This window comes from Vigna unguiculata, chromosome 8 (genome assembly GCF_004118075.2).
Source record: "Vigna unguiculata cultivar IT97K-499-35 chromosome 8, ASM411807v1, whole genome shotgun sequence".
NCBI lineage: Eukaryota > Viridiplantae > Streptophyta > Magnoliopsida > Fabales > Fabaceae > Vigna > Vigna unguiculata.
In genome coordinates, this window is record NC_040286.1 from 31,912,416 (window position 1) to 31,937,308 (window position 24,893).

The following is a 24,893-nucleotide window of genomic DNA, read 5'->3' on the forward strand; positions in this document are numbered from 1 at the left end:
GAATTTTATTGAATTTTATTAATATTCCATATGTTTTAGTTAATTTAAAAAAATTATTTTTGAAATCAAGCATATTTATTTATTTTGTTTATATCGTTCAACTTAAAATTTTCAAAATCTCAACTTTTATTTTAAAAACTTTGAAAATAAAATTAATTAATTAATCTCATGTCTCAGAAATATTATCAAAACTTATTAATAGAAATATTTAATTTTAGAAGAGAAAATCATAACTGTCCAAAAATTAATAAATGATATGCAAAAGAGTCATAAATAAAAATATAGGACAGTAAATATTATACAGTAAAACAATAAAATAATTACTATGTAATAAATACCATTTGCCATTTTAATAATAATATATGTAGAAGGTTTCACATTTTAATTAATTTATTATGTTAATATATTTGACTTTAGTTTTTAAGATACATTTTAAATTATCTTTTATAACATTTTTAATGACCTTAGACATGTATATATAGATGATCAAGTACTCTTGTTCGATAATAGAGTTGAAGAAAAGATGATGAATATATTATTCTTTATCTTTTGTTTGGTGACTACTCATATTAGTTATTATGTTGATGGTATTCGAGTTACATCGAAGGAAGATGCAAAGTTTGAGATAAAAGCAAATCCCATTACTAATTCTCCAATCAAGACTATTCATGTATTTTATAATCTTTGAATTTTTTTTATGCACTTCCTTTTTTTTTATTGATATCACACATTCATAAATTACTTGTTTAATTTTTTTTTTCTTTTTTATTTTAGACAAGATTTGGAGACATTGTTGATTGTGTTGACATTTACAAACAACCAGCTTTTAACCATCCCTTATTAAAGAACCATAAATTGCAGGTATAGAATAAAAAGCTTTGATCACATATAATATTTTAATGTTTTGGTTATAACTTTTAATTTTACTTTGATTATATTTTTAATAAATTTTTAATTTGTTTGTTTCTTTATCTGCAGCTAAAACCCAACTTTGAAATTAAAAAAACAACTGTGGATAGTTTACAAATTAAATCCGTGTTTGGACTTGATGATGAGGAGAATTGTCCAGAAGGAACGGTTCCTATCCAGAGAACGATAAAAGATAATTTTAACGAAGAAAAATTATCATTAAATCCTCATATATTGGTTAAAAACATTCCCGGTGTTCATGTAAGATATGTTATTGTTCTTTAAAATTATTTGACATTTAATTTTTGAAGTTCATTAACTTTTGAATCTATTGAAATTTGTAGCTTGCAGAAGTATCTCTGAACGGACATTTTGGTCCTTATCATCAAGTTAGTGGAACTACTAGCACTTATAATCCACGAATTTATAAGAAGAATCAAGTCTCTATGTCTCATATTTGGGTTGAAAATGGATCCGGAAACGGTGTCAACAAAATTTCTGCAGGATGGCATGTGAGTTACAATGCTTTTCATTCATCATTTTCCTACAAAATCAACTCATTTATATCTTAAATTTGAACAAAAGTTTGAACACTTTTAAATCTCTTTCTAGTCATCAGTCAATTGGTCACTTCTCTTTCCAATCCTTATTAACTCCTTAGTTAACTTTCTCAACGTCTTTTTTAAGAATGACTTGAATTGGGATGATAAATAAACGCATCTCCTAGTTAATGTCCAAAATCATCCCATTTTGACGAGAAATATGCATTCATCGAGTTTTTTATGGATAATAGCTAATTTTTTAATTGGCTACAAGAGATGTGTATGTACATATCTATGTCATTATATCTATTCTAATAATAACAATCCTGTCTTTGTTTATGTCTCTGTTTATTAAGTAATCTAATATATATATATATATATATATATATATATATATATATATATTATTCTTAGTCTATAGTTTTATAATTTTTTTAGTTACACATTTTTTTCTTTCTTTACTAGTGGTTTGGTTTATCATAAATCAATTTACATCTCCAAGTTAGGTGGGAATGAGAATGAGACAAGATTTCTATACCAGTTGGACTTGGATTTGAGAATGAAGATAAGTTTTTTTCTGTAGAAATGTATGAGATATTGAAACTTGTTCCCGTCCTATTAACATTTCTAAACTTGACAAAATTAATGGTCAAGTTCAAAATGAGAAGATAAAGATAATAATTGACCACATAATTATTTTATTAAAAGTTAATTAAAAATACTAAAATTTATAAAATACTTACCACTTAATTAAATTCATTATTTTTAGTCTACTATTTATTTCTTATTATATACATACATTTGTTATGCTAGAGGCAAATACAAATAAATAAAATAAAAATAATTAATTATTTTATTATAATCAAGAAAAATATCAAATTTCTTTGAATTTTACAAAAATAACTTAAAAAGAAAAATAAAATGGAACATGAAATGTTTCTAATTATTCTTATACCTTGATGACAGGTGGATCCAGGATTATACGATGATTATAATACCCACTTTTATTCTACATGGACGGTAAGAAAATATATTGTTACTTCTCTTAATTTATGAAAACAAAACATAGAAGATAATATACTCCAAGATATACTATTGACTTTTCTCTTTATTATTTTTAAAAAAAGATTATAATTAAGCTTCTTTCATTTTCATTTTCTGTATATTACAGTCAGATGATTTTGGGAAGACAGGATGCTACAACCTGAAGTGTTCAGGCTTTTTTCAGATTGACAAATATAATTATCTTGGTGCACATATCTCCAACATATCTACATATGGTGGACCAACTTATGATATTCAAATGTCTATTACTCGGGTAAATGAAGGTTCAATATATTTTTTATTTCTTAATTATTATAAAAAATTATGTTTTCTTGTTGAATTAAATTATAAAATGTTAAGTTTTTAAATTTTATAAAAGTCTGTATAAAACATTTTTTCCAAAAAAGAGTTCTATATGTAATAAAATAAAATATGATCTTCAAATATCGTTTCTTAGAAAAATTCTTTACATTAACTTTTACAAAATACAGATACTAAATATTTTATAATTTAATTTAAAAATCAACCAATTGTTATGTTTTTAAATTTCAGTATTAGAATTGAATATAAGTATTAAATATATTTATAGATATGGATATGAATATGGATATAGATACGAGTATAATAGGTTATTCACAAAAGGTGACGTGTGTTTTCTTTCAGGATCCACATACAAAAAATTGGTGGTTAACTGTTGGAGGTAAAAACATCGGATATTATCCAGCAAAATTATTCTCGAACTTGGATTCAGCAAGCATAGTGGGGTGGGGTGGGAGAACAAGAGCTAATGTTGGTGATACGAGTCCTGAAATGGGATCTGGACATTTTCCCGATGGAAAAAGTTCCCATGCATGCTATTTTAGATCAGCAACGATTGAAGATGATTCAGGAGACATCTATGGACCTAAATCTAATCAAATTGTATCTTATAGTGATGCCACTAACTGTTATGATGTTCATTTCTTTGGACATCAAGGAGGGGATGCCGGAATTGTTCTCCAATTTGGAGGACCTGGGGGTAGTTGTGGAACTTAAATTTTTTATAACTATATTTTATATCAACTTTAAGAATAAAATCATCTTTATTTAGTATGATTTATGTGTGTTCTTTCTTAAACTTTGTTAATTTTTCTTTAAATCAAGTTGGACAAATGATTTATATATTGAATACTTAAGTATCGAAGTTAACATGAAATTGTTTAACTTTTTATTTTTAATTTGTAAAAAAAAACATAAATACCTGATTTTGTATAAATAAATAAATATATAATTGTTGTCTAATTAGACATTATTGGAACAAATAATCATAATTAAGTGGCTATTAAGACCCTTCTCCTTTGTTAAGATCACGCGTTAATGAACAATATTTTGACAGTATAGATAAGCCTTAATTATATATAAGTGATTATTATCATAACCAATACAGCTTAATTACAAGATTAACCTATAGACCCTATTTATATTAACATTATTCTCACATTTCTTTTGCTAATTAGAAGTTGTTCAAATGGTCTTAGAATAATAATAGATTTTAACGATGATTGCTAGTGTATAAATAAATGTTAAAGTAAAACTTGTCTTTCATTTTTAGACAAAATTTTATATTCTAAACGCAGGTTAGGTTGTGAAAAGGTCTATTCTCTTCTCTACCTAAACCTCAATTTTGTCTTTTGGATGAAACATATTAATAGTTTTAAGAAATTGAAATGTATTTTCTTTGAATTCCTTATAATTAAATTTATTAATTTTCTAAATAATCTGTTTGGATAGAGTAGTTAAAATATCTTATATTTTAATTTCTTCTTTGGATAAAATAATTGAATTTCTCTTATGAGATAAACTTTCATTTTAACAATATTTATTTTAATATATAAAAATTTAAAATTAAATTTAAAAAATACATTAACCAACTAAAAATATTAAATTCGATCAAATTTTTATCAGTTCGACTCGACGAAATTCGGCCAAATTTCTACCAGCAGAAAGTCAATCCAATTTGAAAAAATTTAGGTCAAGATCAACTCAGTCAAATTTGGCCAAAATTCTAAAAGATCCAACTCAATTGAATTTTGTCAAATTTCGGTCAGGACCAACTCTACCGCATTCAGCCAATTTTTGTTGGGGACGACTCAATCGAATTCGACATTCAGTCGGGGTCAACTCGACCAAATTTCGGCCAGGGAAGAAACGACCAAATTTTGATTGGGCCTGACTCAACTAAATTCTGCCAAATTTCAGATGAGGTCAATTCATTCAAATTTTGGACGATGCTGTTTGGGTTGAATTTTGGTCGGGGTTAACTCGACCAAATTTTGCAAAATTTCAATCGAGGTCAACTTTACCAAATTTGGCAGAATTTCAAATGGGGTCGTCTCGGCCAAATTTTATTGAATTTCTCTAGGCTGACTAGGTAAAAATTGGAAAAAAATTTGATCAAGTTCGATTTAGTCAAATTTGGCCAAAGTTGACTCTATTGAATTAAACCGACTAAGGTTAACTTAGACAAATTTGGCCAAATTTCAGACATGTCTGACTTGGCAAAATTCAGCTAAATTTCAGCCAAGTTCAACTTCGGTTGCATTCGGCCAAATTTATTTTTCGAGGATGACTTAATTCGATTGAATTTCATCCGAGGTCAACATGGGGAATGCAGCCCAACTTCAGACAAGGTTGACTCGACTGAATTTCAGTTGGGATCAGCTTGGAAAAATTTGACCGAATTTGATTGAGTTAGTCCTTGTCGAATTTCGGTCGGTAGCTCCAATCGAATTAGGTCAAGTCGGTCCGGACAAAATTTGGTCGTACTCGTCTTCAACCAAATTTCGATCATGTTGGGTTCAATAGAATTTCGATCGAGTTGACTCCGACCAAATTCAATCAAGTTGGCCCTTGCCAAATATTTGGTCAAACTCGGTCGAGACGACCCCGACTCAAAATTTGGCCGAATTTGGCCAAGTTATCCCGAACCATATTTCTGGTCGACTCAGCCCTGACCTATTTTTATCATGACCAATGAGAAATTCTACAACTTTGTGAAATTTAGAGTGAATTTCAAATTTTATTATTTTAGTTATTTGATTTTTTTTTAAATTCCTCAATTTCAATTTTCTTTTAATTCTCATCATTCAAACAAAACCATTTTACTTCAAAAAGATTTAAATTTTCCAAATAAATTAATTATTCTCTTAAATTGGTTCATCCAAACATAATCAAAGATCTGGTTGCTTTGGAGACAATTAAAAATATTGACTCGTACATCCATATATATATATAAAATTAGCAACAGAAAGTAGAATCTTGGAAAGAAGTTTGATGGGTTTAAGGGCATTTGGGTCGTCCTTCCTTGGTCTTCCAGGTGTTGTAGCAAGGACAGAGTTGCTTGTTGCCGTAAGTACCAGGAGGAACGCATAGGCATTTGGCACAACACTTTTGGCAGAAAAACATGCATGGCTTCTTGTGTGAAGTTGCTGAGCAACGGTATGTGCATTTCGGTTTACAATCTGTTACAAATTCATCATCATCATCATCATCATCATAATACAAATTAAACCAACATCTTTTTCATCACTCCATATTTACCTGAAGGCCGAAGTGTTCCGCTGCGCGTATAAGCCTGCTCAAACGTCACAAACACACTTTCTTAGAGAATCATTAACTGCACTTACGATCAGGTGTTGTTGCTGTTAATGTAATAATGTACCTCAGCTACATTCCAGAATGACACCAACAGAAGCAGAGACAGCGCAAGCATGATGGGGCTGTAGGAAGCTGCTGCCATGGCTATGATGTGTCAAGTCAGAATGCCACAGTTTTTTTTACAGAAAAACAATCTCAATTTTTGTTACTTCTCGGTTGGGAATTGCAGGGATATTTATAGGAATACATAAGAGAGAAACCTAATAATGAAAAGTTAGAAGAAAAAGAAATTAATTGGCAGTGGAATCCGTTGTTTAAGGCGTTGAAAAGGGTGATTGGAAAAAGTTGCATGAGGAAGTGAGCGAAAAACAGTGCCATATCTTTTCTTGTGTTTGTTTTTATTCCCTTTTGTCAACTCACCAACACGCTCCTTTTTCTTCTTTTTCTTCTTCTTATCACTGTTTAATTAACCTTTTTCCCACTTTCTCCATTGTTGCCTGCAACGTAGAATCGTTGATCTTAACAACAATAGTGGTTTAAAATGCTGAAACAAGTTTTGCACGACACTTTATAACTCTGTTTATTGTTTGATTACCTTTCGTGGGCCACACATTTCATTTTATTATCTTTTACGATCCCCCAAATCACGTCCTCGTGTACGGAATCACATGTGAGCGAACATGCACTTTACTGTTGCTGAATGCGTAAATTTAGTGACAATAATTAATGGATATTTGTTTCCCATAAACATAACCAAAGAACAACTATGCAAATTGTACACTAATATGTATCATAGGGACAGGGGTGGCAACAGGTTGATCAGACACGGACAATCTCCATTCTCGTCAACAAAAAATATTCACAATATCTGACATATCCACGAATATTTAAAAAGTATACATATTTTATAAATTTTTATATAAAATTATAAAAATATAAATATATTATAAATTAATTAAATATAAAATAATTTTAACTTTAATTAAATTTAACTTAATAAAATATAAATTAAATTTTCATTTTAAATTTTCTGTAAATAACATATACTCATGAATACAGATAGTATGATTTCACATCCAACCCGTTTATAAATGAGTATTAAAATACCCACTACTTGCATATATTAAAATATTCACTACCTGCTACTTAAGAGTACTAACTATCCACTATATGAATTTTATTCATAGATACCCACAAACACAAATATTTTTTGTCATTTCTAGAGTTAGTGCTTTATGCAAAGGTAAATGTTATTTGTATTGTTTTGTTTTTAAAATTTATCTTGGAATGAGTTAGGTTAATCTGAGCTTTTTTAAAAGAGATAAAATTTTATTGAGATATCTATCTCAGAAATTAATCTACCAGTTTTCAATTAAAATACTTTTTTTTTCAAAAAAAAAACAAAATACACTATGTAAACACTGGCATATTAATTCTTAAATTTGGTCAAGTTTTCATTTCTAAGCAGTTGACACTACTACATTTGTGATAGGATGAAAAAATTAAGAATTTAGGAAATTTGAATTAAATAAACTTCAGTACTGAAATATATAATAAAGTCTAAAATAAACTAACAATAAAATCTAAAATAATTGACAACAAAGTCTAAAATATAATTTTAAATATTATATAACAGTAGCTAAAAAACGAAAATAATATTTACGTATTATTTGTATATATTTGGTGATGGGGTTAATTAATCTAGGCCACACTGAAATTTTAGGGTATTGAGGTGAGATAGGAGGGGTTGGTGGGCCAAGCCATTTATACAAAACAAGTGAATTAATACAAAGAAAAACTCTAAAAATATTTTTGTTCTGGCTAACCTTTCGGACCAAAATTGTTGGATAAACAAAAACAATTATTTCCTGCACCCATCATTTTCTTTCCGCACCTTATTATTTTTGAAATTTCTTTTTCGAAACATAATAAAAAATTCCAATTTATTTTTTCCGGAAGTCAAACAATTTCTCCTTTTATTGAAAGTATTTTTTCGGAAAAATCACAAAATTATATTTTATTCAACTCGCAAAAAAAAAAACAATATATTTTTTCAGAAACTTAAAAAAAAGTTTGAGAGGTATTTGATAATGGGTCACAATCCATAAAAGGAAAAGTCACATTTTATTCAACTCGAAACTTAAAAAAAATAAAAATTAGGAGTATTCTCATTTATATTTTTTTTCAGACTTACATATTTTTATACAATATATTTCATCTCTCGTTTTAACTAAATTGTTTGATGGTATAGCTTATAAAGGATAGAGTTTATAGAGGCAGTTCTGGTCTCTAATTCTATCAGTAGATGCATTATTTTCGAAGTTTTCTTTTAATAGTAGAGTTTCGGGTTAGTGTTATTAGTGATTAAAAAAATATAATTATTTCATATTTTTGTTTGTTCACACTACTCAGTAAAAAATAAACTCTAGTAATTTTATATAAAGATTACAAATTAAAACCACATTTAATTTAAGTATATCATTTTAATCTCAAAATTATTTCTCAAAATTCATCGTTGTATTTATTAATATCTTTCTAATCACAAAAATTTCACTAAAGTGCAGAACAATTCCTTAATACTTGAGTCAGTGTACTCACGATGTGTTAAAGTGTGATTTTGGATGCATAAGATACCAAATGATGTCCAAATTTCCACAATTATGCAATCCTAATTAGTTAAACACTATAATGTACTATCAATGATTTGCAGTGTCTCTTAAAAAACATATAGAAGAAAAAAAAATGCTGAAGTATTATCTCAGAAAAAAAAAACTCTTAATACCACTAATAACAAAATTATCAATGCACTTATTTTCTGCTTAGCAAAAAAAAGTGAGTAATTCGGTCATTCATGTTCCTCAATAATTTTATCATCGATTTCTTAAGCATAAGGAATAAAAAAACTATTAACAAAGACCTTAACAACTAGAATAGTAAAAATCACTCTTTTCGATCAACAAACTCTATAAAATAATAACTCTGATCGCCACATCTACAACTTATCCAACTTGAAAACTTGCAAAAAATCACCCATCTTTTTAACTAGAATTTATAAATAAATACAAATGAATTACAATACGTTATGAATATAGATGACATTAAATCAAAAAAGTAAAATCAAAATTTATTAATTTGGGATGTCTAAGAATGGACAGAACAATAAATTGAAACTTACATTGCATCGTTGATTAAGAAATTGACCCAAACTATTTCAACAAAGAAAAAAAAGTAATTTCTACTAATGAGTTGAAACATAATTCCAATTGGTATTGACAGAAAAATACTACGTACACAGACTAAATAAATTCTTTTTAACATATATTGATAAAAAGTATTGACATATATTAATTAAAAGATGATGTCGAAGTTGATTACGATAATGTACTTAGGTTTTCCTATGTCAAATTATGCTGCCAATTTTTCCTTTAAAGCTTTTTTTTTTCCATTATCTTTAGAATAATTATGTCATCACATAGATTAATGACAATGTAAATTTACTTTTATTGGAGTGGTTTATGAATAAAGTATGATCTCTTTAGTTTTCCTTATATATTAAAAAATTATTTTTTTTTTAATTAGTCGGATGCTATCTAATTTTGTTCAAATATGTCAGTTTGGTCTATATTTTTAAAAAAATGTCAATTCTGTCCCAACTTTTGAAAAAAAATGTGTCAATTAAGTTTATTTTAGAAAAAAAATTATTAACACGGTTGACGATGTGTCACGTGTCAATCTTTGATTTATTTTTTTTATTTATTTTTTATTTTTTTTGCCATGTATCAGGTTTTTAGTGTGACATGCGGCGCTAACAATGTCACATGACAAGGTACTATCACTATCAAGTGTCATTATCTTGATTTCAATCTAGTCACCATATATGTCTATTCGTTTCAATTTAATCATAATTTTCTTTTTAAAATAGATAAATATTGTCTTCATCTTAGGACGAAATTTATTATTTATATAAATGTTATATTGATATTTGTTATTAAAAATGACTTACAAAATTAAGTACTAATACTCATTAATCTATTACACAAGCATTACAAGGAATCGAGATAAAAAAAAGGATCGAGAAAAAAAAAGGATCTTAGTCTACATAAAAAAATGAATAAATAAATGGATTGAGAAAAAAAAAAGTTCCGAAAGAGACACTAACAACGATGAATAAAAAAATCAAAAGTTCAAAAAGTAACTCACATGGAGATGAATGTAGAACAAGAAAAGGAAGAAAAGAAATTGTCTCCAAGCAAACAATATGAAACAAGAAGAGAAGGAGAACAAAATGAGTAATTGTTTATCGTGGATAGGTAGTTGATGAGTCCGAGTTCTCTGCTGAGTTTTTTTATGATGTCTTATGATGAGTATTAAAAACACACTATTTTGATACTTTAAAGATAATTTTAGTATATTTTAAAATTTTAAAATTAATGGTCATCAGTGTATTTTGAAGGTACAGTAGAAGAACAATATAGAAAACCCAACAAAATCAGTACAGAATCCAAACTCGTAATTGATAATCACATTGCTTTATTGTGGGTAGTTGGAATTTAAATGAGAAGAGAGGAAAACCAAAAATCATTCAATGGAAGAGCACCCTTAAAATTGCTTTCAATGCAACAAACGTTTTGCATATTTTAGAATTCAATAAAATGAAAAATAATTTTGCAAAACGAGTGAGTTCAACTTTGGAAGACTTTTTAACTAATAGGAAAACAAACACACCCTTAATCATTAATTATACTTCTTCTTTAAAAGTTTTCATAATAGACATGAAAAAAAAAAAAAAACTTACTGAACACACCTTTGTTGTTTCACCTCTATAAGTTACACAAAGAAAATAGAGTTCTAAAAATCGAAAATTTTAATACCAACAAAAAGAGAAAATAGGATTATTTTATTACTATCAATCATATTTATTACATTATCATAATCTCTGTTAGTAATAACCAAAATTGTAAAAAATATAAAATTAAAATATATTAAAACAAATTAAAAATATTTTTTCTAATTAAAATAGAAAATATTAAAAATATTTTTTTATCCTAATAGTCTTCTATTTACAATAATTAATTTAAACATAAAGTAATCTCAATCAAATAAATCCTACATACAACAATTAATTTAAATTCGAAATTAAACTCGGTCAAATATAATCCCCAAAATCTATAGTAAAAGTAAACAATACAATGATGAAGTGAAACATAATCCCCAAAATCAAAGTAATCAATACAATGAACAATAATATGTAAAAAGAAAAAGGCATAAAAGTAATCAACAAAAATTAAAATATAAAAAATTTTGTTGATATTGTGATAATTTTGTAAAATATATAAGCATTTCCTAAGTATTGTCGCTGCAGATGAAATTACAAAGTATAAAAAAGATCAATAGAAGAATCACAAAAAAATTAAAAAAAATTCGTCAAAAATCGCTAGAAGGAGGGCTTGAACCTCCGACCTTGTGGTTAACAGCCACACGCTCTAACCAACTGAGCTATTCCAGCTTGACGTTTATATAAGTATAATATGCTTAATCAAATAAAAAACAACTAGTCTTTAGCAAAAGAAAAAACATTGATAGAGATATTATGAAACGCTTGAATGAGGACTTGAATAGTTTATGTGGAATATTGATAAGAAATTAGTATTTACAATTAAACAACGTTGTAAGTAAATCATTTGAAAAATAAAAACTAGTTTCAATTATTGTAATTATTGTAATTATTGATGAAAAAAATATTTATATCAAGATTTTGTATATTGTGATGAATTTTTTTCTTTCAAATTAAAAAAAAAATGTTTTTTTATCCTTATGTTATGTTTTGAATGAAAATAAATAGGAAGCAAGATTAATCACTTTCGAAAGTAAGAGTCTGATGAATTTGTGAAGTGTTTACACGTTACGAGTTATATACAACACTCTGTATACTACAAATTAAAAGAAAGATGGTAAAATATAATACTTGGTCAATATGACAATATGCAAAATTGTGATTTAAGAAAAAAATAAAGACCTTAAAAACCAAAAAATATGAAATAGTTTTCTCACGTCGTATACAAGTATTGTTATAATAGTAATATATTGTTTTTTTCTAATTCTTTATGATATTTATTTTGCCATATGTATATTAAATCAATGGCATTAATGAACTATGTGACTATTTTCTTCTTATAAGTTATTTTTAATTAGACATAATTTAAAATATACAACAACACTTTAAAATATATAGCAAGCGGAATTTCATTAGAACCGAGAGAAGTCACGTTTTTCCAAAAGAAATTAATTTTATTATATATATATATATATATATATATATATATATATATATAAATTATATTTATATACTATTATATTATTTATATTAAATTTATGAAAAATGTCATCTTTCTTTTTTATATATTTTATTTATTTATATAATTTTATTATTTAAAAATAAAATAAAAACTAATTTGATAAATAATCTATAACAATATATAAAGAGAATTTCTCTTTTTGTGTCCACTTTTCATTTTCCAATTTTACCCTTAATTATTATTTTATAATTAATTTATCTTTAACCATTTTTTTAAATCTTTTTTATTTTGACCGTTATTCTAAAACCCTTTTTTAACAGTTATTTTATTTAACAACTATTTGAAATTTTATTATATATGTTTTAAAAATAAATATTATTGATCTTATAAAAATTAAAAAATGCGGACACACAAACGCTGTCGCGCATGTGTGTTCGCTAGTGAATAATAATATGGATTCAAATTTGGTTTAACCAGAGTTATTTCTCATATAAGTTAAGATTCAAAAATTCGACGATAAAATGATAAAGATACTAAATAACAAATTATTATAATATTTTTATAAATTAAGATTAATATTTTATTATAATTTATGTATTTTAGATTTATGATTTTTCTATCATGATATTATTTTTAAATTAAATTTTCTCTATGTCATGAATCTAACTATATTTTTCTCTCGATTTAGTATAACATTAAATTATAAAATCTAAATTTTTTTGTATTTTTACGAATGTAATTGCATATAATGAATAATATTCAATTAGAATATAAATTAAATTAACTCTGTTGCATGAATTTTGTAAATAAAAAAATTAAAAAATACACAAGAGAATGAAATTGTAAAAATAATTTAAGGAAAGGAAATAATTTGTTTTTATTTAATTAAAGATAAAATTTATATAAAAAATATAGTTTGATACATTTTTTTTTCTTCAAATTCCGTTAACATAAATAGAGGAAATTTTGTGTTCGTCTACATATATAACTCTTAAAATGGACATGTTTTACTCTAACTTGAGTAGTTTTTGTCTTCAAAGAATTTTTTAAATTCATATGCATGTCAAAACGAAAATATCTAAATAATTTTAATTTATACTTAGTGTTGCAAAACTAGTCATGCGGTTTATGGGGCAAGAATTGCATAGAATCTCACGTCACATGTAAAACTAATCGTGATTATAACTACACTATAAATCAAATTAGGCTAAAATATTCCTTTTTTTGTTAGAAAATCTCAAATAGGTCCATAAATTTTTTTAAGGCTTAAATATATATTTGGTCCCTATTTTTGTTGATTTTATTCAATTTGGTCCCTATTTTCGTTTTATGTTCAATTAGATCCTCATTTTCGTCAAATTGTGGTCAATTTGGTCCTTTTCACTAACGGTGTTTAAATAGTTAACGTTTTTGAACAGTACATGCCACGTGTCAGCTCCTGGTTTTTTTGATTTTTTTTTTATTTTTTTGATTTTTTTTTAATTTTTTTTTATTTTTTTAATTTTTTTTTAATTTCAAAAAAATGGTCCACGTGTCAAGTCATAATTGTGCCACGTGTCAATTTGTGGTAGTATTATTTTTTTTGTTCAATTTAGTCCCTATATTCGTTATTTTTGTTCAATTTAGTCCCTATATTCGTTATTTTTGTTCAATTTAGTCTGACACTAAATTTAATATCTTTTCTAAAATTGATCTTTAAATTTATTATTTTTTAAATTCAATTATAAATTATTAAATTTAATTATAAATTGAATAAATTCTTATATTTAATTTTTAAATAGAATATAATTATTTAAAATATTATGAAAATATAATTATTAATTTTTTTCTAATATTTATATTCTAAAATATTTTTAAAATTGATATATAAAAATATTTTAAATATTCAAAATATTTTAGAAAAATAAACTAATATTTGTAAAATTAACATTTACATATAAAATATTTTAGATTTTAATATCTAAAATGCAATAAAAATATTAAATACTTTAAATTTAAATGTAAATTTTACAAATATTAATATATATTTTTAAAATTTTAATAATTATATTGTAATAATATTTAAATAATTATATTTTAATAATATTTAAATAATTATATTTTAATAATATTTAAATAATTATATTCTATTTAACAATTGAATCTAAAAATTATATTCAATTAATAATTAAATATTATAATTTATAATTAAATTTAAAAAATAAGTAATAATAATGTCAATTTTAAACATTAAATGGTTCTATTTTCACAAAATTTGGGACTAAATTAAACAAAAATAACGAATATAAGGACTGAATTGAACAAAAATAACGAATATAGGGACTAAATTGAACAAAAAAAATAATACTATCAGAAATTGACACGTGGCACTAGCATTGACACGTGGCACAATTGTGACTTGACACGTGGACACTATTTTTGAAATTAAAAAAATTTTAAAAAAATAATAAAAAAAAATTTTTAAAAATTTAAAAAAAAATTTAAAAAAAAAATCAAAAAAACCAGGAGCTGACATGTGGCATGTACTGTTCAAAAACGTTAACTATTTAAACACCGTTAGTGAAAAGGACCAAATTGACCACAATTTGACGAAAATGAGGACCTAATTGAACATAAAACGAAAATAGGGACCAAATTGAATAAAATCAACAAAAATAGGGACCAAATGTGTATTTAAGCCTTTTTTTAATCTCAATTTGGTCCATAATTCTGCAAAATTGATTCAATTAAGCCCAATTCGTTAACGGCGTTAAGTTGAGTAACGATTTTTTGTATAACACTGTACACGTTTCAATGGATGGATGATGTTGATTTGTTTTTTAATTTGAACAATACAAGGTGGAAAATAATTTTTGAATTAAACAAAAATGTTTTTGAAGGTCGTCGTTTTGTTTATTAATTTCGTAAGTATAACGTCGTTTTGGGATGATTTTAAAATTAGGGATTAAGCGAAATAAGGATTGCGAGTAGGGTTTGGGATTGCGAGTAGGGTTTGGGATTGCGACGAGGGATTGGGAACGCAAAGCGGAGGAACGCAAGACGGAGGAAGGCGCTGCCATTTTTCAACATTGATTGCAATCTCCAGGCTTTATCGTGACGACATTGTTGAGCGAAGGTCATCTACATTGAAGGTTAGAAGTTGGATTTGGGAATTTTGTTTGTTATTTTCGTTGATTGGGGTTTAGGGTTTTTTCGACTTCGGTTTTTTGTTTGCTTTGTTTTCATGGATGGAAGTGTGGGAGTGTTGTGTGATTGGGGTTTAAGGAGTTTCATTTTCCATTTTGTGTGTGGGTCTGTGGTCCCCCATTTGCTTTGAGTAGTGTAGTTTATATTATTTGTGGTCCCCCATATTAATTTGTCGGTTTGACGGTGGTATGGACGGTAATATGTGTATCCTTTTGTGGGCATTTTAGTTTCAGGTTGGATGTCCGAAGATCGTTTCGAAGTGGTGGTCCACCACTGTGGGCATTTTGTCAGTGATGGGAAGCTACGGTATGACGGTGGGGAAAGGGTGTCGTGGTTCTGTGATCCCGATACGTGGAGCTATTTCGAGATTCTGCATGAAGTACGAGAATTGGGACATCTTAATCCCAAAGAGTTGTGGTACTCTGTTGGAGGAGAGTCAGTGCTAGAAGATAGGTTGGTGCAACTAGTTGATGACAAAGGCGCTATGCATATGGCCACTGATAAGGAGGATGTGCAGGAGGATGTGCAGGAGGTTCATGCTGAAGTTGAAGAGAACTTACATGAGGCAGATGAGGTGGAGGTGGTTGAGGTTTATGACGAAACCGAAGATAAGTCAGATGCAGATGGTGAGGATACAAGGAGTGATGTTGCTGCAAAGTAGTTTTGTGATGAAGGGCTTGTTGATGTTAGTGTTGAAGCTGACGAAGAAGTTGAGCCATGAGATGGTCACGTGGAATGTGAAGTTGGTTGTACTCCAGAAGATATTGGAGGAGCAGGTTCTTGCAGTCAACCACAGTGTAGTAATTCAAGTGAGGATGAGGTTGTAGGAGTAGGATCTGGTGATGAATTTTCAGATATTGAGTGGCACTCAGATGAATTCCTTACTGCAACCGACACTGATGAGGAAGACAATGATAAAGAGAGTTATGGAAGCTTTCCAACCTTCTCAATGCCAAAAAGTATGGACCAATACAAATGGGAAGTTGGTACCTATTTCACAGAGAAAAAGGAACTTACAGAAGCTATTCGAACATATGCATTGGCAAATGGAAAGAATTTAAGATTTGATCGAAATGACAGGACTAGAGTTACTGTAAAATGTTTTGGTGCGGAGGGAAAGTGCAATTGGTATGCTTACTGTGCATATATGTCTGCAGTGAAGTCTTGACAACTTAGGAAAATAATTGATGAGCATAGCTGCAATAGAGACTTTAATGTGAAGTTAATGAATGCAAAATGGTTGAGTAAGAAGATGGAAAAGACTGTTAGAGAAAACCCGCATACGAAGGTCATGGATATCCGTGACAAGGTATCTAGGAAGTGGAATGTCAGTATATCTAGAAATATGGCTTTCAGAGCAAAAGCAATTGCAAGAGATGCTGTTGATGGATCATTCACGGAGCAATATAGAAGAATATACGATTATGCACATCTGCTTCATCACATTCTGCTCCTCCACAATCTGCTCCACCAAGCCAACAAACAGCAGGGCCATCAAATACGCGCCCAACACGTGCAGTCCAACCAATGAGGACCAAGCTAAAAGCTAGAAGGGGACGTGTTTGGAAGCCATGAATTTGAAGGGGACGTCTTTAGAAGACATGTTTTGATAGTGTTGATCCCATTTTGATCTTCTGCATCTGTTGTAATGATCAAACAAATGCCATTACTCTGTGTTGTTTTTTTGGTTGATTTTATGCATGTGCTGTAATGGTGAAACGAATTGATGTTTTGTGGTTTTTTTGGCTCTGTTAAGAGCATGGCTCTGTTATGTATTCTTGCAGTACATTTGTGATCAACACCTATATAACAGTTTGGATATTATGTTGTCAAATTCGGTCTGATATAGCAATTTCTTTATTCAATTATGATATGGTGTATGAGGCCAAAAGTTTGGGTCTGTTATAACAACACCAAAATTATGTGCTTAAATCAAACTTTCTCATTCAATACACAATCAAAGTTTTACAATGCATTATGGATTTTTCATCAACAACGAAAATAATATTACATTCAATACACAAACAAAACAAACCCCCCAAAATAACACCCTTATCCTATTTTCCAAATTCATGACAGATTTTTCTAAACTAAGAATTTTCATCCTTTGCCCGTACATTTCTTCCATATTCAGCACACTAACATCCCTTTCTTCATTCTTCGTGACTGAACCAACAATTTCTTCATCTCCACTGAACCAACTAAAGTAATTGCAGCCAACCAATTGTTCAGAACCCCTCTGTCCAAAAACCATACACACAGTCGTCAAATATCTCCTGCTTAACTTAAACGAAAAAAATCAAAGTTCCATGGATCTTACCTTATACTTAGGACATCCCCATAATTGTTTCCCCCTATTTTTAGGGGTTCTAGCAGTTCTCAAGACAGCTTTTTCACCACAATAGCAAAAAGGCATTGAACCCAACCTCTTTGACCCACCTCTATGACAAGAATCACTTCGATTTTGCACCCCCAACCCATTGCAGGAGCACGTCAACCATGAATGAGAAGAAGCCATAAACAAACTATTCTCTTCTCTCCTTTCAGTTCCTGCAACCCAAAATGCTAGGGCAAACTACTACATCTTACTAAATAGGAGAACACCACATCATTTGCACTGCTTCTCACAATTAACTGACAGCAAAGCATGTACAAAACTCCAGCTCATCAGCAGTAAACGCCGTTCATGAAGAAATAACGGAATGGGCTTAATTGAATCAATTTTGCAGAATTATGGACCAAATTGAGATTAAAAAAAATCTATGGACCTATTTGAGATTTTTCAGTGAAAACATGAACCAAGAGAGTATTTTATCCATCAAATTATTATTAGTTCATGATACAAGACTATATATTTTATTTTAACATAATTTAATTACTTCGTACAAATATAACTTTTTGTCTTCATAAAAAAAAAAATCTATCTTTCACAATGATTATATTTTATCTAACATGAATGTAACAACACAATCAAAACAATTAACAATGTTCTCAAATAAAATTTTGATTATGCAAACTAAAATTGTTTTAGATGCGTTATAAATGCATAATCTCTTTCAAAATTTCTTTTTATAATTATAAAACCAAATATAAATAACTGTTAAAATCTTATTATTATAGTTTTTATTTATTTATTTTTATTACAAACAATTATTTTGTTTAAAAATTAAATTTAAAAAGATAGTTAAATTTAAAAGGATGGTTAAATTAAAAAAAACAATTAAATTTCGAAAAACATATACTTAAAGGATAAAATTAATAAAAATATATATATAAAAAATACATAATCCTTAAAAGATTATTATTTCCATATAAGAAAGTAGCATTATTTGGATATGATTGGTAGGGATGGCAACAGGACGGGAACAAGTTTCACTATCCCATACCCATCCCCGTAAAAAAAATTCATCCCCATACTCATACCCAAACCCAACGGGTATCAAACTTTTGTCACACCCCATCCCCACCGAATAACGGGTGTAATCTCGTACCCATACCCATACTCGATTTCTTACTACTGTAATATTAATTTTAATTAATTTTTAAAGGAAACATAATATTATTAAATATTCAATATTAGGAGTATGGTTGTTTATTCAATATCAATTGTTTTAAAATAAATTATAATTGTTTACATTTTAGAATATAATACCAAATAAAATTTGATGAAAACCAAAACATTTATTAAATTTGTAAACCCTAATGAAACCTAGTTGATAAATTTTAAATTTTTTTTTCAAAAAATATAAAAGGAAAAACATATTTTTAAAAAAATATAAAAGGAAAAAAATATTTAAATTAAAATATATTTTAAATGTTTGTTTACTTCAATTTTTAAATTATAATGAATCTATTTTTTATACACTAATAAAAGTTATAAATGACGCAATGAACAAATAATAAACATAATAATAAAATTTTAACATAGATCTTGTATCTTTTGAACCACAATATATGTTGGATGGTGGTAAAAAGATATTCATGGCAATTACATTAAATTTTTATATTGTAGTAAATAAAAATTATTTATACAACTATAGTGAAAAAATTAAAGTATGATTGTAATGAGTAAGAAAATAAAAAATAATTAGATAAAATTTATCGAAATAGTATTATACATGATGAAAATAAAGAAAAAATAAAAGTATTAAAAAATTAACAAATGTGTGTTTTATAAACAATTTGGAGACTATTGGAAGGAATCACACAAAGTAAAATAAATATATAATTAATGGTATGACAAGATGAAAAATATCTTAGAAATCTAAGAAAACTTTTCAAATATCAACATATATACTCAATGGTTGATAAAAAATGACGCAATAAATAAATAATAAACATAATAAAATTTTATCATAGATCTTATATGGTGATAAAAAAATATTCATGACAATTACATTAAAATTTTATATTGTAGTAAATAAAAATTATTTATACAATTATAGTGAAAAAAATTAAAGTATGATTGTAATGAGTTAGAAAATAAAAAATAATTAGATAAAAGTTATCGAAATAATATTCTACATAATGAAAATAAACAAAAATAAAAATATTAAAAAATTAACAAATGTGTGTCTTATAAACAATTTGGAGACTATTGGAAGGAATTGCACAAAGAAAAACAAATGTATAATTAAGGATATGATAAGACGAAAAATATCTCAGAGATCTAAGAAAACATTTCAAATATCAACATATATATGCTCAATGGTTGAGAAATAACAAAAATTGTTTTAGCGAAATAAAAGAGTTGTTCAAATGAAACAAAAATTAATAATAATAAGTAAAGAATTTTTTTATATTATTTAGTAAATGAAATGTTTATCTTATTAAGCACTTAAATTGAGAGTATTAAACATTCTAATATGAAAGAAAATATACAATAAATAAAAATATTAAAAATAATAAAAATATTCAAATGTTAGACATAATTTTTTTTAATTGACATACATCATTTTAACGTAATTACATAAAGACTATGATAAAATTAAAAATATATTAGAGATGCGAATGAGTTTCATGACAAACCAAATAATTAGAAGAAATAAATATATATATATATATATATATAGGATTACTTAATTAATTGTGAATATTTTCATAATTTAAAGGAGAATGGAGATATGACGGATCAGATATTATGGCGAAAATATATTCATCTCCATCTCCATACCCAATCGAAAAAATCGGCATAACCATACTCAATCGAAAAAATCGGCATACCCACTTAGAAATGGATGCACAAAACCTAAATTACAGCTCCTTTAATGATATTTTATGACTTCTAACAAATAGATTAAATAAATTGATTTTTTTTCTTACCGACTTTTTACCAGTGAAGCGATTTTCTGTCGCCGTTTCCGATTGGGAGGATCGTGAGAGCGGTGGAAGCGGTGGCCGTAGCTTCATTCTGACGCCATGAACACTATTATCCGCCGCCGCCTAAGGCTAAGTCCAAAACTTCTTCTTTATTCTTTCCCCAAATCCTCTTTCTTCTTCTTCTCAACGACCACTTCTGATTCTGTCTCCTTCACCATATCCTACCTCACCAACACCTGCGGCTTCACACGAGAGGCTGCACTGAAACTATCCAAACGACTTCGTTTCAACACGGCCCAAAAACCCGATTCCGTCATCTCCTTCTTCCAAACCCACGGTTTCTCCGCCGCCCAGATCCACCGCATCCTCAGCCTATCCCCCGAACTCATGGTATGCAACCCCACCCGAAGGCTTCTCCCCAAATTCCACTTCTTGGCCTCCAAAGGCTTTTCTGCATCCGACGTCGTTTCCATTGTCGCTAAGAACCCCCGTTTCCTCTGTCAGAGCCTCGAAAACCGCATCTTCCCCACCTTCCAACTCATCCGAAGGTTCTTCCCCTCCGACCTCAGAGCCCTCGCTGTTTACATCGCCTGTCCCTCTGTCATCGGACACTGTCGCGTGGCATCAAACGTTGAAAGGTTGCTCGACGCCGGAGTCTCGCACGCCGGCATTCGGCACTTGCTCTCCTCTCGGCCTCTGGTTCTGTGCTTCAACCTGAGAACCCCCTTGGAGGAAGTGAAACTGTTGGGGTTTGACCCTTTGAAGGTGACCTTCGCTGTGGCCCTTGTGGCCAAAAGGACTGTTTCCAAACCCCTTTGGGATGCTAAAGTCGCCGTCTTGAAGAAGTGGGGTTGGTCTAAGGATGAGGTTTTGGTTGCGTTTAGGAAACAACCTACGATGATGCTCTGTTCCTTGGAGAAACTTGATGCAGTGGCGGGGCTTTGGGCGGGTCGGCTTGGATGGGATCGTTCTGCGCTTATTGCGTACCCCTCGTTGTTTTTGTACAGTTTGGAGAAAAGACTTGTTCCGAGGGCTTTGGTGTTGCAGCATCTTCTCTCCAGAGGATTGGTGAAGAAGGATGCTAACTTCGTCACACCGTTTTGTAGGTCTGATGAGGGTTTTCTGGAAAAGTACGTGACATCTTTCGAGGAGGAAACACCCAGGTTACTAGAGCTATATCAGAAGGGACAGGGAGCATGCTAGCATCTGGTTGTTGAGATCTAATTTAACTCCTGTACATAGAGATTTTTGGTGTAATTCATCTCTAACCACTATATCTTCTCCGAGCATAGCAATGTGTTGTTGTTTGTTTTTCAGTATGAACATTTTCTAATTAAGTCCTAGTTGGGATTTGTAGGAGTAGTGTGATATTTTATAGGTGATTGATCCAGGAGAACAAAAGGTTTTGTTGTTAGAGAAAGCCTTTGCAGGTAATATTGATATTGATTCTCATTAATCCTTCTTGTTAGTTTGTTTCATTCTATGTATTATTTTTCAATGATGCGTATCTTCAAGAATTGTGGGATTGGAATGTTGCTTGAATTTCTAGCCTTTAGTTAACCAGTTCAGCACGAGTGGAAGAGGCAATACAAATAAGATTTCTTTCGATTATGGTGCCAATTCGATTTCCTCCTGAAATAGAGGTATGAAATAGCAGAAATGTGTGTCCTTTGCAAATCTGGGTGATTGAATGGTTTGTCTGAGATATTTTGTGAAGAAATTTTGTTGTTGAAAGCTTTTTGAATACTCTATATATACAGTATTCCTTCTATAGATTTTCTCTTGCCAAATGAACGCTGATTTTGTCATGAATTTGAAGAAAGGTTATTCTTCTTACAGGACTGCTACTGTTGTGTGTGGAAGAAGAGGATAATTTGCATCATGTTGTTTCGTTGAATACTGCTTTGAAGAAATGATCCTGATCCTGGTCACGTCAATTATTAAATATGACAATAAGAACACTAATATATTAGCTATCTGATTGGAAATGGGAAAATGAACAAGGTGCAAGGCATTTTCAAATGGCAAGATGACAAAACAGAACCAGAAACACCCAACACTGAAAGCCGCCAAAGGAATAAAGGAACAAATTCGTTGTGAATTGAGAGAGAATGGATGAAACCCAAAATCCTTTAAAACAGTTACCACTACTATAACCTAGTTTTTTGACAAAATTATTTGTTCTTTAAAGTTTTCTCTTCTTATTCATATGGGAACAAGCTTGATTAAACCTGTGTGAAGTTTTTCTCAAACGATGCTTGTAAATGAGAAATACGAAGGTCTTGTATGAGATGAATTCTAAAGAGCTTCTAGAAATTGTTGATTGTTTGTTTGAGCACAAAAGAGTGTTGCGAGATTTTAAGTTGAGTGAAGATATAAGAAACTATGAACACAAAGGGTTGTGTTAAATCTTCATACAGAGATGATTTATGGTGGGGCTTAGAGTCATTTGGTCTTTGATGAATGAATATGCAGAGGCATTGAGAAGGTATTTGCAAAGATATAGAGAAATAGAACTAGATAAATCAGTTAACCAAGAAAGAATAGTATAATTGGTGAGTAACCTATTTATTGAGTCTACGTCAACTTAATTAAAACAAAGGAAACAAAAGGTATTTTTCTTTTTGACAGAAATGATGAGTATCTCTGTTCAGAACAAGAAAAAAAAAAAAAAAGTCTTCACAGAGTGAAGAAGAATAAGAGAGTTACTTCAGCAAAATTAGTTTAGAGAAAAAGTTTTATATATTTCATATATTGAGTTCCTTTATATTGTTATATTGTTTAGTTAAGTACTCTTGTTGTTATCTAACTTAATGATGAAGGGAATATTGTTTTGTTAATTCTTGAAAATTCCAAAAGAACTTATCTTACAGATTATTTCTTCATATTAAGATTTTTCCAAATTATAAGTTTTAATATCTGCTGATTTTTTTTTCTGTTTCATGCATCTTATAGTTGGCCTAATTTAAGTGCGTTAATATGTTTTTTGGTATCCCATTTTAAAATGACGTTTGAGTACATCTTAATAAATTTCACCTAAAATATCAAAATGTAACACTTTTTAACAAATTAAAAAAAGTTAATATCATTAACTTAAGAAATTATATTTCATTCATTTTTAAGTTTGAAAATAAAATAAATCAAAGTTTGATATTCTAAAATTAAGGAACTAAACAAATATTTAATATTAACCCATTAGTTTTGTAAATAAAATAAATAAATAATAATAAGATATTTAATATTCACACATTAGTTTTGTAAATAAAATTAATAATAATAATAATAATAATAATAATTAAAATGCAATTAAAACCAAAGTAATGAACTTGATCACCACAAGTTCTAGTCCAACAAATTTTAGAAAAATGGGTACAACAGCACAAAAAAAAAAATCTAAAGGAGTTATAAATTTTTAGAGATCAAAGTTATTTTTAACCTGTTATATTATCGCATCTGTTATAACTTACAAAAAAATATATCAATTATAACTTACAAAAAGATTAGGGAGTGACTTTTGCTCGATGCATACATGATAGTTATCCATTTTAAAAATAAATTTTAAAAATAACTAACGAATATGTGTTCGTACTTTTTAATTTTTCAAAAAATTTAAATTAAAATCAATAATAAATATATAATTAACTTTTAAAATAATTGTTAAATGTAAAATTAAAAAAAAATATTTACAAAAAGAGTATTAAAATAATAACTTAAAAGATTTTTAGAATAACGGTTAAAAATAAATTATTTATAAAATAATTAATTTTTTAAATAATTAAGGATAAAACTAATATTATGAATTGTGAATACAAAAATAAAAATTCTCTTTATAAATTGTTATAGATAAAATATAATATTATATATATATATATATATATATTATACATATTAAAAAATATACAATATTTTTTGTAAATATTGTAAATATATAATTATAATTGTGTAAATTTAAATTTAAATA

The 24,893-nt window shown here is 28.2% G+C and overlaps 4 protein-coding genes and 1 non-coding gene across 6 annotated transcripts; 2 read left to right on the top strand and 3 right to left on the bottom strand.

The window, feature by feature from the left end:
- Positions 1-482: 482 nt before the first annotated feature.
- LOC114195121 lies at positions 483-3,530 on the top strand. Its single transcript, XM_028085512.1, has 8 exons — positions 483-490; positions 574-670; positions 775-861; positions 979-1,170; positions 1,254-1,421; positions 2,418-2,471; positions 2,623-2,769; positions 3,159-3,530. The coding sequence occupies exons 1-8, from the start codon at positions 483-485 to the stop codon at positions 3,528-3,530; spliced, it is 1,125 nt and encodes a 374-aa protein (XP_027941313.1).
- Positions 3,531-5,689: 2,159 nt separating this feature from the next.
- On the bottom strand, positions 5,690-6,414 carry LOC114195330 (protein RSI-1-like). The gene is made up of 3 exons (XM_028085752.1): positions 6,196-6,414; positions 6,075-6,108; positions 5,690-5,995 (listed from the first exon to the last, which is right to left on the bottom strand). Exons 1-3 carry the CDS (start codon positions 6,271-6,273, stop codon positions 5,814-5,816), a joined length of 294 nt encoding a protein of 97 aa, XP_027941553.1. The 5' UTR covers positions 6,274-6,414; the 3' UTR covers positions 5,690-5,813.
- A 5,149-nt stretch (positions 6,415-11,563) lies between these two features.
- TRNAN-GUU lies at positions 11,564-11,637 on the bottom strand. Its single transcript has one exon. It is a non-coding gene; the product is annotated as a tRNA-Asn (tRNA).
- A 5,908-nt stretch (positions 11,638-17,545) lies between these two features.
- LOC114195630 lies at positions 17,546-18,483 on the bottom strand. Its single transcript, XM_028086157.1, has 2 exons — positions 17,934-18,483; positions 17,546-17,852 (listed from the first exon to the last, which is right to left on the bottom strand). The coding sequence occupies exons 1-2, from the start codon at positions 18,129-18,131 to the stop codon at positions 17,589-17,591; spliced, it is 462 nt and encodes a 153-aa protein (XP_027941958.1). The 5' UTR covers positions 18,132-18,483; the 3' UTR covers positions 17,546-17,588.
- Positions 18,484-20,718: 2,235 nt separating this feature from the next.
- On the top strand, positions 20,719-23,270 carry LOC114195223. 2 transcript variants are annotated; one of them, XM_028085618.1, is made up of 4 exons: positions 20,719-22,185; positions 22,290-22,362; positions 22,482-22,575; positions 22,772-23,270. In XM_028085618.1, the coding sequence occupies exon 1, from the start codon at positions 21,032-21,034 to the stop codon at positions 22,133-22,135; it is 1,104 nt and encodes a 367-aa protein (XP_027941419.1). In that variant the 5' UTR covers positions 20,719-21,031; the 3' UTR covers positions 22,136-22,185; positions 22,290-22,362; positions 22,482-22,575; positions 22,772-23,270. The 2 variants fall into 2 exon arrangements, with proteins under 2 accessions (XP_027941419.1, XP_027941418.1); XM_028085617.1 differs by having other exon boundaries at positions 20,719-22,362.
- Positions 23,271-24,893: the final 1,623 nt, after the last annotated feature.

Coding starts and splice junctions, on each gene's coding strand:
- LOC114195630 (XM_028086157.1), bottom strand. CDS start 18,131: ATGGCTTCTTCTCATTCATGGTTGACGTGCTCCTGCAATGGGTTGGGG. Junction 17,853..17,933: donor GGGGATGTCCTAAGTATAAG/GTAAGATCCATG, acceptor GTTTTTGGACAG/AGGGGTTCTGAACAATTGGT.
- LOC114195223 (XM_028085617.1), top strand. CDS start 21,032: ATGAACACTATTATCCGCCGCCGCCTAAGGCTAAGTCCAAAACTTCTT.
- LOC114195121 (XM_028085512.1), top strand. Junction 2,472..2,622: donor ACTTTTATTCTACATGGACG/GTAAGAAAATAT, acceptor TGTATATTACAG/TCAGATGATTTTGGGAAGAC. Junction 2,770..3,158: donor TTCAAATGTCTATTACTCGG/GTAAATGAAGGT, acceptor GTTTTCTTTCAG/GATCCACATACAAAAAATTG.
- LOC114195330 (XM_028085752.1), bottom strand. CDS start 6,273: ATGGCAGCAGCTTCCTACAGCCCCATCATGCTTGCGCTGTCTCTGCTT. Junction 6,109..6,195: donor CATTCTGGAATGTAGCTGAG/GTACATTATTAC, acceptor ACGTTTGAGCAG/GCTTATACGCGCAGCGGAAC. Junction 5,996..6,074: donor CGGAACACTTCGGCCTTCAG/GTAAATATGGAG, acceptor AATTTGTAACAG/ATTGTAAACCGAAATGCACA.